The sequence below is a fragment of the Nicotiana tabacum genome, chromosome 3, assembly GCF_000715075.1.
Source record: "Nicotiana tabacum cultivar K326 chromosome 3, ASM71507v2, whole genome shotgun sequence".
In the NCBI taxonomy this organism is placed as follows: domain Eukaryota; kingdom Viridiplantae; phylum Streptophyta; class Magnoliopsida; order Solanales; family Solanaceae; genus Nicotiana; species Nicotiana tabacum.
In genome coordinates this window covers 214,467,863-214,481,534 of record NC_134082.1, presented here as the reverse complement: position 1 = coordinate 214,481,534, position 13,672 = coordinate 214,467,863, and the positions used below count along the sequence as shown (strand labels likewise).

The following is a 13,672-nucleotide window of genomic DNA, read 5'->3' as shown; positions in this document are numbered from 1 at the left end:
GGTTGTAGGTTAGGGGAGAGTTGTGAATATTTCTACAGCACAATAGAGTGAGACTAGCCAGTTAGGAGTTAGAATAAGAATGCCATTGGTCGTCTAGTGATGCAGGGCTTTACCTGCTAGTTTTTACTATACCAGCCATCTTTTTCGTATTTCATATTCGGTACTTCATATCTATTGTATTGTATTGCTGTTATTTTATTATGCATTTTTATGGTACTAATATATCGGCTTCTGTTGCTTTTTGAGCCGAGGGTCTCCTGGAAACAGCCTCTCTACCCTTCGGGGTAGGGGTAAGGTCTGCATACATATTACCTTTCCAAACCCCACTTGTGAGATTATACCTACTTGTGAGATTATACTGGGTTGTTGTTGTTGTTTTATCTTGGAAGAGAAAAGTTTTCAAATTTGCATAACGAAAACAAAAATTACTCAAGAGTCTGGTACAGGAGTGCTGGGCGGGAAAATGAAACGTCTCACGAGTATCGAGGGGAAAAAAGTGAAATTCGAAGCCCGCGTCGCTTCCCTTATTTTGCTCTTCTCACTGTGTCGCATCTCTTTCCTCCTAACGAGCAGCTATTCATTAAAACCCTACAAATTCGAAAAACCAGAATCCCCAAAATGGTGGTTGCCGAGCTTTCCGGTCACAACAATGACTGCACAGAAGTGGTGGTTCCAAGACGTTGCAGTGCTAGAATCAAGACCTTGCAGAGTCAGCAGGAAGCTCAGCGAACACGGTGCCGCTCCAACGACGACAGAGCTCTTGAGAAGAAAGCAAAGGCTCATAAGGCGAGAAAGGCGGATACTCCTGCTACGACGCCACAAGCTATTGATAATGACGTCACGGTGACCAATACTCCAAATGATTGCACCAACGATCATCATCATCCTGTTGCTGAAGCCTCCCAGAGTCAGAGTCCCCATGTTAACGGGGATGGGACTGAGAAAAGTGCGCATCTAAGGGTAACAGAGACTGTTCGCAGATTTAACAAGCATTATCTCCATCTCGTTCAGGTACATTTCATTAAAAACATGAGAGGAATCAGCTTTAAAGCATCTCCTTCTCTCTGTTATGTGCTAATGATTCTCTCTCTTCTTGTTGACTGTGGTCAGGAAGAGGAGATAAGATGTAGAAGAGTTCAAGATGAACAGAAAACAAAGAAGCATTCAAAATCTAAGGTCAGCCCTCCCCCGACCCTGCTGAGTTAAACTAGAAAAGTACAGTTGGTAGTTAGAACCAGGATACATATCAACATTCAACTTCAGTATCATCCTATTCTCTCTTTGCGCCCAAATTTTGTTTTAGTCGTTTGTCCTTTTAGTGCTCCTTTACTCATATTTGATTTATGATTTCAATCAATAAATTTCCAGTTTTTTCTGATTATCCTCATCGTCATTTAAATTGCAGACTCACCTTAAAATTGGTGGGTGTTTGTTCCATGCACACTTTACATCTTGAGTTTGTTCCCCCTGTATGCCCCACACTCCCTCAAGCACTCATTATGCATTATATGGTTTGATTTTTACCTCTCAAAAGTCAAAACATTCTTGTAAAATTTCCTTTTTAAATATTTAACAATAACTTATGTTGTTATCCTATCATGACAAAATTTGGCGACTTAGAAAATTCTTATGTACATATCCCAGGTAAATTGATTTTTGTGTACACATGGTATACCATAATAAATGGCCATTATCCTATTAGAAATTCATTTGTGTACAGAAGTTATACAAATTTAAATGCCTATAGTCTTTCTTATTTGAATCTATTGTTAAAAATGTAAAGTCCGGGACTTATGCCTATGCTTAGGAGCTAACGTTAAGTAAAATAGCCTGTTATGTGTCTTTGCTTTTCAAACAATGATGTTCATCTCCATGCTCCTTAATTTTTCTTATATTTTTATTATGATGGTAGTCCTTAACCTCTTCATTTTGGATAAAATAAGCAAAACATGGTAATCCTTAACGTCTTTTGCTTTGTAACACATATGTGCAGGAAGCTGAAGATGATGGTAAACGCAGTTCCAAGCGCCCTGATCTAAAAGCAATTTCTAAGGCATGTATTGCTTCATAAGTTCATCCTGGTCGTGTTAATACCTTTATTTGCCTTAATGTTGTCAACAATACATGTCTTATCAACTTGAATGATTTTGACCAAATCCATATACTTTTGTGCTTGAGCTAGAGCAAAAGAATGTTTCAAAATTCACCAATAACTCTGACCTTTTCTGTGGCAATTTACAGTACTATTGACATCTACTAGAAGATGGGGAGGGCCTCAATATGTCACTTTTAATTACTTTTGTCAAATCAATCCCCTGATTGAGCACCATTCCTTCTGATTTATTTGCGTGATAAATCAAATACAATATGATGACTTTTATTTGGGACAAGTACCCAAGTAGTTACATCAGCTCATAATACAAAGTTCAGTTTGATGGTAACAAAATCAATTGAATGTAACTTTTGAAGTGTGAAAGCTTAATGCTCATGCTCTTAAAGTTCAGATCAGTGGCTTCAAATTTATAATGAGGCTGTTGAAGAGTTTTGAACTTATGCAGTAATCTAAGTGACCTTTGATGGAGCCTTTTGTATGCTCTAGTATATCTTCACATCAATTTATAATTGAATAGTTCCTAGTTTTCCCTTCCTCTAATTTATGTCAGTCTGATTGTGTATGGAGTTGAGATAATGAACACTTGAGAGATTGGTAAATGGTACATGATTCCCCAAAATTGCCTGGATTAGATTTCAATTTTTTTGATATTTGAAATTAATAACGCCTATCCCCATATATATGGGTTTTATAGATATCGGAAGTAAATACTCATTTCTCTTTAACTGATTTCTGTTAGAGAAATGAAGACTACTTAGAATTCAAGTGTGCTTTTGTAGGGTCTTGAGGCATATGAATAGGCAGCACAGGAATGTGATGAGAATAACAGTTAAGAAAAAAATGAAATTTTGTCTAGCATTTTGAATTGAATTAGAAAGGAAATCATGCAACAAACAGTTGGATAAAAGGTGTTTCTTTTTTCTTGAGATCATTCACTTGAAACCACTTTATTTATGCCAGCTTCCATTACTTAGCTCTAGTGTTACCATTCATCTTTTGTTTCTAAATGGTATTAGACTGATTTAGTTATTATGCAAGAACTTGTATTCCATTTGCTTTGCATGTGGATACTTCATAAAAGATTTGAGGCTCTGTTGAGTAGTTCTACTTTAGTACTACTGATTCTTAACAAGAAAAGTTTGCAGATGATATTGGCAAAGGAGGTTTTGAATCCTGAGAAAATTGGCTCCATTCCAGGTTGTTTGTCTACTCTTGTCATGCAAATATACGTTTCATGCTATGATTGATTTAGCAAATGATGGTTATTTGTGTATGGGCGAGAATTATAAAAGTATCCACTTGCTTTTCTCAGAAAAACAACTTCCTGCTTCTAGAAGCTTACTTTCTATTTGAATTTTAGGTAATATCATAAGATTTATGCGTAGTAATCACTTAATAGCTGCCTCTTAACATACATTTTTATTTTACGTTGAATAGAGCTTCATTTCATATTTAATTTCTAGATAAAGGTTAGCAATTGCAATATTAATCCACATAGTTTTGCTTTGGTGGCTCTCAAATTTTAATTTTAATTGCTTTCACCCATCAAATAATAGCCTTAACTTCCCTTTTCGATTAGATCCAACATAGTTCCTACCTTGCATGGTATAATTTTTTTATGTGAACCTCTTTTACTCTTATCAATGCAGCCTAAAGAGAACACAATTAATTCTCTTAGCTTCCTCTTCTCACACTTGGATTTTCACATGTATAAAGAGGCTCTATGATGATGATAGAGACTTAAGTAGCTTTTGTCTAACAATGATTGGCCTTTTCCTTAATGTTTTTTCTTCTTGTCATAGTTTTTCTAGTCCTTGTAATTTTTTTTGGTGATTGTTCCTGCTATATTACTATTTCTTTGGCGATTGTTCTAATGGGAACTTATTTGAGCAACTTGAGTTTAAGGGAGCTTGTTGAAAGTCAATATAGTAAATATGTCAGTTTATGCACCGTCATCTTCTATTTATTGTGTTTACACATGTATTTGCATTTAATACTATATTGTACTCTTGGCTTGAGGGTTTGAGGTTATGAAGTTTACCATATCACCCAAAATTAAAAAACAAGAAAAGAAAAACCAAATTTGTTCTCTCCTTCTCTATCCGATTTCATAAACCCAACATGGTCTCTCAGCATGTATTAAACAAATCTAATTTCTTGCGTTTGAGTCAATCCTGTCCAGTGAATGCAGAGGAGGAGTGTCTTAAGTTTGATAATGTGATTTGCAGATTTTTCTTGCAGCATGTAACTTTTCCCTTTTGCAAATGCAATAAAAATTGATTAACCATTTGAGTTTTCAAACAAAGCAAATGTTTGCATTTTGATCAAACACACACATCTATTGCATACTTTGGCTAGAAAATGGAAACTTTGATGATGATGAATGGGCCAACAAGCTTCTAACATAACACATCTAGAGATTAGACCTTCAGCTTATGTGTCAAGTAACTTCTAGAAGCCTGCATAACATTAGTATTGGTCCTTGTCCTTTACGTTTGAAAATCCAATCAATCTATATGGTTTAATGGTATGTTCTCTCATCCAATTATGTTTTGGGTGGCTACATTTGTTTTTGAGAATTATAGGTTTAAGTTTGTTGTGGCAGGCATTGATGTTGGTCATCAATTCTTTTCGCGTGCGGAGATGGTCGTTGTTGGATTCCATAACCATTGGCTAAACGGCATTGATTATGTTGGCCAAACTGCTGGGAAAAAAGGGGTATATAGTTGGCCTTTGAGTTTGAGAAACAGTTGACTAGCTAAAAGAATTTCAATCTTGAATTACATATATTTTTCCTTGCTCAACCTATAATAGTGAATACTGTTTTAATTTTCATTTCTTCTTATAACCCATTTTCTTCCAAATGTCACGAGAATTTCTTTTTACTCAACATTTATGGGCGTAATTTCAAAACAAACATTTTCAAGGATGTTGTGGTGGTGCCTTGGAGAAAGAAGATAAGTTGTGTCATGAAGGATGTCGGTTATCTGGTTCATTGTTAGAGAAATTTTGATCCTTCATGATCACTGTCCTTTACTGCCTAGTCTATTTTTGCAGTTAGACATTCTAGAGATCTCATTTTTTTTTTCCTTTTTTTTTTAAACTTGTGTTGTCGCCTGTTGAAATATGATCCCTTCACATCATATAGGAGTACAGAGGCTACAGATTGCCCCTTGCTGTATCTATTGTCCTATCAGGGCAGTACGAGGATGACCAGGACAACTATGAAGAGGTTGTCTATACTGGTCAAGGTGGAAATGATCTACTTGGTAACAAGCGCCAAATAAAGGATCAAGTCATGGAACGGGGTAATCTAGGGCTCAAGGTTCGCAATTTTTCTTCTTTCTTTGCAACTATTTTTGTTAGTATTGCTTCATTTATTCTGAATTTAATATATTATGTTCTATCATCATGGGCTTGTGATAGGTTAACTGACAATCCCGGTTTATGCGACTCTGCTTTTATTTACCGTTCCATTCCTATAGAAATATGGCTTGCAATTTTATACTTTGATGTGTTATTTCTCTATCTAACTAATTTTTTCAACCATTACATTAATTTTTTCTTCTACTTTGTTTAATATAAGTCAGATTTAACATTTTAATCCGTGCCAAGACAAATACCGGTTTTATAAAATGGAAAAAGGCAGTAACTTTATGAATTGAAAGAAAGACTCATTTTATGCTCTCTCTATGGTTTCTCAAGCATAAAAATCTTGACAACCAAGGTTCAAAGGGATACTTTTAGAGAGAGAGGGGCATGTTGTTCTCTCTTCTCTGGTGAACTGAGTCTCTTACATTGCATGAGTCCAATGTATGTGTTTATTGTGGGAAATAAGAAATGTATGCAGCTTTTATTTCTTTCGCTTTAGAGACAGTGATAGTAACTTGATATAGTTTGTTATAAAATCAATTATTATAGCTTCTTTGGAGTAAGTCTATTATTAAAAGCTTGAGTTCCTACTATCTTATTTGTCTGGCAGGTTTCATGTCGTTTTCTTTGCTGTCAATTCTTTTGTCTAACAATGAAGAATAAGCTAAGTGGGGGAAGAGTAGGATAGTGGTATTTACCTGAATAAGCAGTGAGAAAGATACCCAATTGTAAATTGTGTATTGTGGAGGTTTTTGGTTGGGATTTTCAGAAAAAAAAAACATTAGAACAGGGGATTTTTTTTTGAATTACCATCAAGGGTAACAAATAAGCCAGAGATAAAAACACAAAGCTTGGAAATATTTTATCAGTAGTAATTTTTCCAGAGAGATTTTGGTGATCTTTTTCTGATATTTTAATAAGCAATAAGTAACTCAAGATGATTTTCCTTTTCCACATTTAGCTGGTGAATATATGATAGATTTTACTACAGAAATAGAAAATAACAGGACGAAATACTAATGTTTTACACTGAAAAACACAGAATCTACTTCAGCAAAGTCTGAGAATAACCACTACAACACTTATAACTTCTAATTTACAGCATATAACATTCTAGACTGAATAGAAAATGACTGAAATCAATACTAGCGACATAGAGCCAAAATACGTATTACTAAGATTACGAGACATTAAATTTCTAGACATTCGAGAGGCTAGAACTCTCCCAAGGATTCTATATTTTTCTGTTGAATATTTCTCACCCTACTGCTTCTTTCTTTCTCCAGATAAAACTGCCCACTACATGAGTAACTGTCAACAAGCGGTTACTAAGTTTTCAATTTGTTATTTTATGCCCTCCTGGAATAAGTTTTTGTAACCTGAGGCTTATCAAAATATTTCTAAAGAGGCGTGATTAAAATATGATACTAGTACATTGGTGAAATTTCATGATTTCGATGAAGTCATTTATATAGTAGCACTTATTGTTCTATATGTTCATATTGTTCATGCTGTGGTGTTTTGCGGCTCTTTAGGATTTGATTGGTGTTTTTAGCACTTAACTATGTTTTTATCTGGTAAAAGCTTCATGACTAATGATGTTTTGCTTTTTTGAATGTTTAGTTTAATTTCTTTTCTTTTTGGCAATTAATATTGTGGTGCTTATTGTTTTTTTGAAGTCTTTAGGAGTGGTCAAGTTGTTGATCTACATGACTTGCTCTCTATTTGCAGAATTGTATGGAGCAATCTGTCCCTGTTAGGGTTACACGTGGACATCGGTGTGTGAATAGTTACGTTGGAAAGGTTTACACCTATGACGGCTTGTATAGGGTAATTAATTTCCTCATCTTTGAATCCTGAAAGATTTCTTTCTGAATAGATGCAGAATGTGCTTGTAAAAGTTGAGACATATTTCTATTTGTTGATATGAGGTTTGTCATTCAGAGCTTCCCATCTTTGTTCTATCTTTAGCGTTAGTTTAAACGGGCTGTTTTTAGAATTATTATGTATGTAAACAGCTGTTGCTAGCAACACAACAGTAACCAAATAGAAGAATATGAAAGCAACATTCAATCAACATATGGATGTGTGAGTGTTGACTATGTAGGTGATTTGAGTGGTTTACTGTTGATGAATATGTGCTTAATCTCATGATATTGGACCATTTAATCTGGTCAGATGTGGATTCTGACCGTGACATGTTTAGTTATGTAGGATTGACCAATCTACCAGATACTTCTAATGGGCTAAATGACCATCACACTGATAAGGAAAAGTGCTGGAAAAAGTAAAGAATATAAATACGTGATGTCATTTTTCAGCCTTCTGTTGTTTGTGCTAGTCAATTTTTTACTTTCTTCTAAATTATGGCGGTGAAGATTTGGGTGCTGTTCAAATGTTAAAACATGGATATATTCTAGTATTACGCCAAATTAGCTTTGTTTTGCAGGTTGTAAATTACTGGGCAGAGAAGGGTATTTCTGGATTCACCGTTTTTAAATACCGATTAAAACGTGTTGAGGGTCAACCTGTGTTAACCACCAACCAGGTTTCTTTCCTTTTTTAACTTCACCTCTTTTGCAGTGGTATTTTATGCTTTAATTTTAAGCTTTTGTTCCTGTGCCAAAATAGTAAATGTCCTTTTGCACTCTTTGATTTTCTATCTTGGACTTCGGGGACTGCAAAATAACGAATCTCTTCTATTTTAAGGTAGAAACTTCGAATTTGTAATTTCACTAATGAGTAGATACCTATGTTTCTTGAGTTTGTTGTCTGGAACGTTCAAGCAGTTTGTTTCGTGAAAGTCTTTCTTCTCTAGATCTTCACTTGTTTTACATTGTCTTTGTGTAACTTCTAAGTTACCTCCAAGTTCAATGCTTTCACATGGTTTTGAATTCATAGTAGGCTACACACACACCTCTGATTTCTTCTAATTAGGGGCAAAATAATCTATTTCTCCGAAATTATCTTAAAAACTTCGTCTTCTTTTTCTCCTTCTTCCTAAATTATGGTTAATAGAATATATTTTATTATTGGTGAGAAGTCTTTTGACATTACTGAAGTCAAAAATGGTGCAGAGGTTTGGTACGAATGGGTGGAATGCAAGAAGAATTTCATGAGGAAAATGACTCTCGGTCGAAATGTCATGTTGTGGGTTTGTGGTCTTCTTCATACAACATCTGATCGAAAGGGGAATGAACTCAGAAGGTGGAAGTCCAGAGACCATGTCTACAATTTCTTATGTACAAAGAAATACAATGATTTTGGCAGATATATAAGCATTGTAGCAGTACAGGGTGAACGCAGAGCTATCATAATCCTTCTAGAAGCCGTATTCAATGTGGGATGATGAGATGTTGCATTAAAGATAGAGAAGTTCATAAATAAGGTGGCTCCAGCTGTGAAAAGCTTTATCAAACCAAATGTGAAAAGTTTTGTCAAACCAACAGGGGAGCACTCTTATATGGAAGCATTCAAAACCGATAAGTGTGAGGCAAAAGGAATCTCGACGTCGTCTGCACAAACCCCTTTTGGTCAACGAGTTGCTGTTCAAGGGCCTGGAATTTTTGATAAGGATTTACTAAGCAGATGTTTGGTTGGCAGCTTCAGTGATACAAAGGAATTGCCCACTCTCTCCGACATCAGGAGATGGGTCACTAACAAATGGAGCAATATCCCTAGCATACAAATGTACGAAATGCATGGCTCAAAATTCTTGTTCGAGTTTTCGTCAAGAAAAATGGCAGACCATATCAAAATGGGGGAATGGAGATGGATGAACAAACTGTTGATGCTTGAATGGTGGTCGCCTATAGTAGGATGCTACCCGGCTGATGCAAAGTTGGACTGGGTTTAGGTGAGATTACTAGGGATTCCTCTTCATCTTTGGTCCTAGAAAATCTTCAAGCTAATTGGGGATAAATGTGGGGGATGGATTAAAACAGAGGAGGAAACTTCTCTCAGGAGTCATTTAAAATGGGCTTGAATCAAAGTGAAGGGCCCATTCGACAGAATCCCAAGAGTCATAGAGGTAGAGAAAAATGGCATAATTTTCTCTGTGCCGATCTGGTGTGAATCGTCGGCGACCTGGTGCAGTGTTCATGGTACATCAGAAAAATTTGAAATTTCTAGGGGTCCTAACCCTAGAAATACAACTATGGGTGGGTCAGGAAAGTAAGAGGCACGTGGCTCAAGAGTCATGTGACATTGAGGTGGGGCCTTCTTTTAAAAAAGGTTCACATGCTATTGCTGAGTCATCTAATGGGCCTAGTAAAATTCAAAGTCCTCTTATTTCTTTCACTAAGCCTATCCCCACTTTTACTTAAAGCCCAGAATTGGGAATAAAAAATAGATTCTCACTTCTCTACCCAGGGGACAGACCCGACCCGATGTTGGAAGAACTCTATGCAATTCATAACTTAATGGACATCGTTGTATCAGAAGATCCACCTTAAACGGAAGACCCACCATGTCTCTCAGATGCAATAGGGAATTTGGCTTTGCATGGTGGATTCGAAGAAGAAGGCCAAGCTTTAGGGGGTGGCGAAATCATTCCCTTCTCCCATCTACCCAAGAATACCCTACAATTGTCAAAATATGAAGATCAAGAGGCATGGTCTGTTGATGAAGCAGAATCCTTGGACTCTCAATTTCTAGAGGCGGAGATGGAAGCTTCCTTATGGGTGCACAAAAATGTTTTGAAGATGAGCAAAGCATACAGAGTGAACTTCCAGGGGTGCGAGGGAGAAGCTTTGTCCCTCCTCATGAAAATCGATATGCGCAGATTAGAGATAAGAGAAGAAGCTGCTTTAAATATAGTGTCGACTCCAAAAAAGAAGAAGGGAAGCATGGAAGTTTAGAATCTGGTGTTCAACATGAACTTCCCAGAGTCCAGTTCAAGAAGCAGGGGGAAATCTACCTTCAATTGTTATCAATGAAGGTAAAAATTATTTCTTGGAACGTGATGGGATTGAACAGAAGGGATAAAAGATCTATTGTCAAGTCTCTATTTGAGAACTGGAAGGCTGATATCTACTGCTTACAAGAATCGAAATTGGAAGGAGATGTGCAGAGTTTTGTGAAACAAATTTGGGGGTTCAGATGGGTCAAATTTGGCTGTCTTGAAGCTAGTGGCAGTAGAGGGGGTATCTTGGTTCTTTGGGACAGTAGATCCTGGAAAAGGGAGGTGATTAGTGTAGGTAGCTATTCTATCACTATTAAGTTTGATGCTCAGGGCTATAATTTCTCTTGGCACTTGATTGGAGTTTACGCTCCGCATTGTAGACTTGAAAAAAGGAATGTTTGGTGGGAAGTTGCTGCTTGGTCCATGGGTTGTTTGCGGAGATTTCAATGTCACTAGGTTTATGGAGGAAAGAAGGGATAGTAGCATCATATCAGGAGCCATGACTGAGTTCTCCAATTTCATTGAGGACCTTGAGGTCCTCGACCCTCCGCTTTTAGAGGGAGTGTTTACATGGACCAGGAGCAACAATTCTCATATTGCTTCTAGATTGGACAGATTTTTGCTCTCCTCTGATTGGAATGAGAGCTTTAGGAACATAAGGCAATCAGTGCTTCCCAAACCTGTCTCTGACCACACCCTCATTTTGCTTAATTGCGGTGTCTGGGAGACTTCTAAATCTTATTTTAAGTTTCAGAATTGGTGGTTGGGAGTCGAGGGCTTTAAGGACATGGTTGCGTTGTGGTGGTCTTCCTTCAATGTCCAGGGGAGACCCGACTTTATTCTCGCTCAAAAACTCAAGCTCTTAAAAGGTAAATTACAAGATTGGAGCTTAACTCAAGGAGGAAACCTGTTAGCTATGAAATTTGATTGTCTTAATAATATCCTGGTTCTACAAATTGCCCAGGAGACTAGGGACCTTACTGAAGATGAATTGTTATAGATGGCAAGCCTTACTATGGACCTAGAAGAAATTGCAAAGAACGAGTAGTTATCCTGGAGACAAAAATCAAGAGTACAATGGTTGAAACAGGGGGACAGAAACACAAAGTTCTTTCACAAGGTGGCAAATGCTAACAGAAGGTTCAATGCAATCGATAGACTCACCATTAATGGGGTTCAAGTTGAGGATTTAACTGCAATCAAAAGTGAGATCCTTGATTTTTACCTGTATCTGTATAGCGAGTTCCAATCATGGAGGCCTGAGTTCAACTATAGTCAATCCCCTCAACTAAATAACTCAGAAGTGGAGTGGCTAGAGCGGAATTTTGACGAGCAAGAAATTTTGGATGGGCTTAAAGCATGTGCAACTGACAAAGCTCCTGGACCTGATGGATACACCATGAGTTTCTTCTTACACTATTGGGATGTCCTAAAAGAATATCTGGTGAATACTTTTCAGAATTTTCACTCACAAGAATATTTTGAGAAAAGTTTCAATGCTACCTACATAGCTTTGATTCCTAAGAAGGTTGGTGCAGCTGAGCTGAAGGATTTTAGACCTATTAGTCTGATTGGCAGTGTATACAAGATCATTTCTAAGGTGTTGACTGAAAGAATCATGGATGTAGTCTATAAACTTGTAGACTCTCAATAGATGGCCTTCATCAAAGGCAGGCAAATCATGGATGCAGCTTTAATAGCTAATGAATGTGTTTACTCCAGAATTAGGGGGAAAGATCCAGGGGTGCTGTGCAAACTTGATATTGAAAAAGCTTTTGATCATGTAAACTGGAATTATCTTATCAAGCTTTTGAAATATATGGGTTTAGGCTGCAAAAGGATTAAGTGGATTCACTTCTGCATTAGTAATGTTAGATTTTCCATTCTTGTGAATGGCACTCCAGCGGGGTTCTTTCCATCTCAAAGAGGATTAAGGCAAGGAGACCCACTCTCACCTTTCCTCTTCATTATTGCCATGGAAGGTTTGAATAACATGATCAAGAAAGCCTGTCTTGAAGGTTGACTGAGAGGCTTTAGGGTGCTCAACAATGACATAAGCAATTTGGAAATTACTCACTTACTATATGTTGATGATTCACTGGTTTTCTGTGATGGCAAAATAGAGCAAATTACACACTTGAGGTTGATTCTGACTGTGTTTGAAGCTGTGTCAGGTTTACATGTAAACTGGAGAAAATCCCTTTTGTTCACTGTGAACGAGGTTCCAAACATTCAAAGACTAGCAGGCTCTTTGGGCTGTGAGGTGCGAACTCTACCTGCTACATATCTGGGGTTACCTCTAGGGGCTAAAAATAAGTCTCAACAGATATGGAATGGAATTGTGGAAAGATGTGAAAAGAAACTATCTAATTGGAAAAGCAATTACTTGTCCCTGGGAGGTAGGGTTGCCCTGGTTAATAGTGTTCTAGATGCTCTTCCCACTTGCATGATGTCTCTCTTTTCCATGCCAGTCAAGAGAAGAGAATCGACGCTCTGAGGAGGAACTTCATATGGCAAGGAAACAAGGAGAAGAAAAGTTACCACTTGGTCAAGTGGGAAGCTCTCACATGCTGCAAGAAGTAAGGGGGCTTGGTTATTAGAAACCTAAGGCAACATAACAAGAGTCTTTTAATGAAGTGGTTGTGGAGATTCCCTCTGGAAGACCAAGCCCTATGGAGGAAGGTGATCACTGAAAAATATGGGACTGTGGGGCGGTGGTGCACAAGTTCTGTTACCAGCCCATATGGAGTGAGTGTTTGGAAATCAATAAGAGCCCTATGGCAAGTTTTTTCTTCCAACATTAGCTTCAAAACTGGGAATGGCATGAAGATCTCCTTCTGGAATGATGATTGGATAGGAAATGGTCCCCTCAAGGAGAGTTTTCCAGATATTTTCAGCTTAGCACAGTAACCTGATGCAACTCTAGCTGAAACTTGGATCTTACAAGGTTGGAACCTAACCTTTAGAAAGATTTCTCAATGACCGGGAAGTGAGTAGAGTGTCTGATTTCTTCAGTCTTCTACAGAACTTCAGGGGAACTACCGAATAAGAAGACAAGCTGGTGTGGGTCGGAAGCAACAATGGTATCTTTACAGTAAGTTCAACATACAGGATTTTAAATAGATGTGACTAGAGCTACGGCCTCTGGCATTGGAAACATATTTGGAAGGCAAAAATTCACCTAAAGGTGACAATTTTTTGCTGGTTAGTAGTCAAACATGCTGTTTTAACTCATGAAAATTTGATGAAGAGAGGAATACAACTGTGCTCAAGATGTTTTTTGT

At 37.3% G+C, this 13,672-nt stretch overlaps 1 protein-coding gene across 1 annotated transcript in view; it reads left to right on the top strand.

Moving 5' to 3' along the window:
* The first annotated feature begins 480 nt into the window (after nt 1–480).
* Nucleotides 481–13,672, top strand: part of LOC107779612 (histone-lysine N-methyltransferase, H3 lysine-9 specific SUVH4) — a 28,194-nt gene continuing 15,002 nt past the window's right edge. The window contains exons 1-8 of the mRNA XM_075250586.1: nt 481–1,011; nt 1,111–1,176; nt 1,994–2,053; nt 3,259–3,310; nt 4,719–4,831; nt 5,262–5,438; nt 7,217–7,315; nt 7,935–8,033. Coding sequence (XP_075106687.1) covers nt 619–1,011; nt 1,111–1,176; nt 1,994–2,053; nt 3,259–3,310; nt 4,719–4,831; nt 5,262–5,438; nt 7,217–7,315; nt 7,935–8,033 — 1,059 coding nt within the window. The 5' untranslated portion in view covers nt 481–618. The remainder of the gene's footprint in view (nt 1,012–1,110; nt 1,177–1,993; nt 2,054–3,258; nt 3,311–4,718; nt 4,832–5,261; nt 5,439–7,216; nt 7,316–7,934; nt 8,034–13,672) is intronic.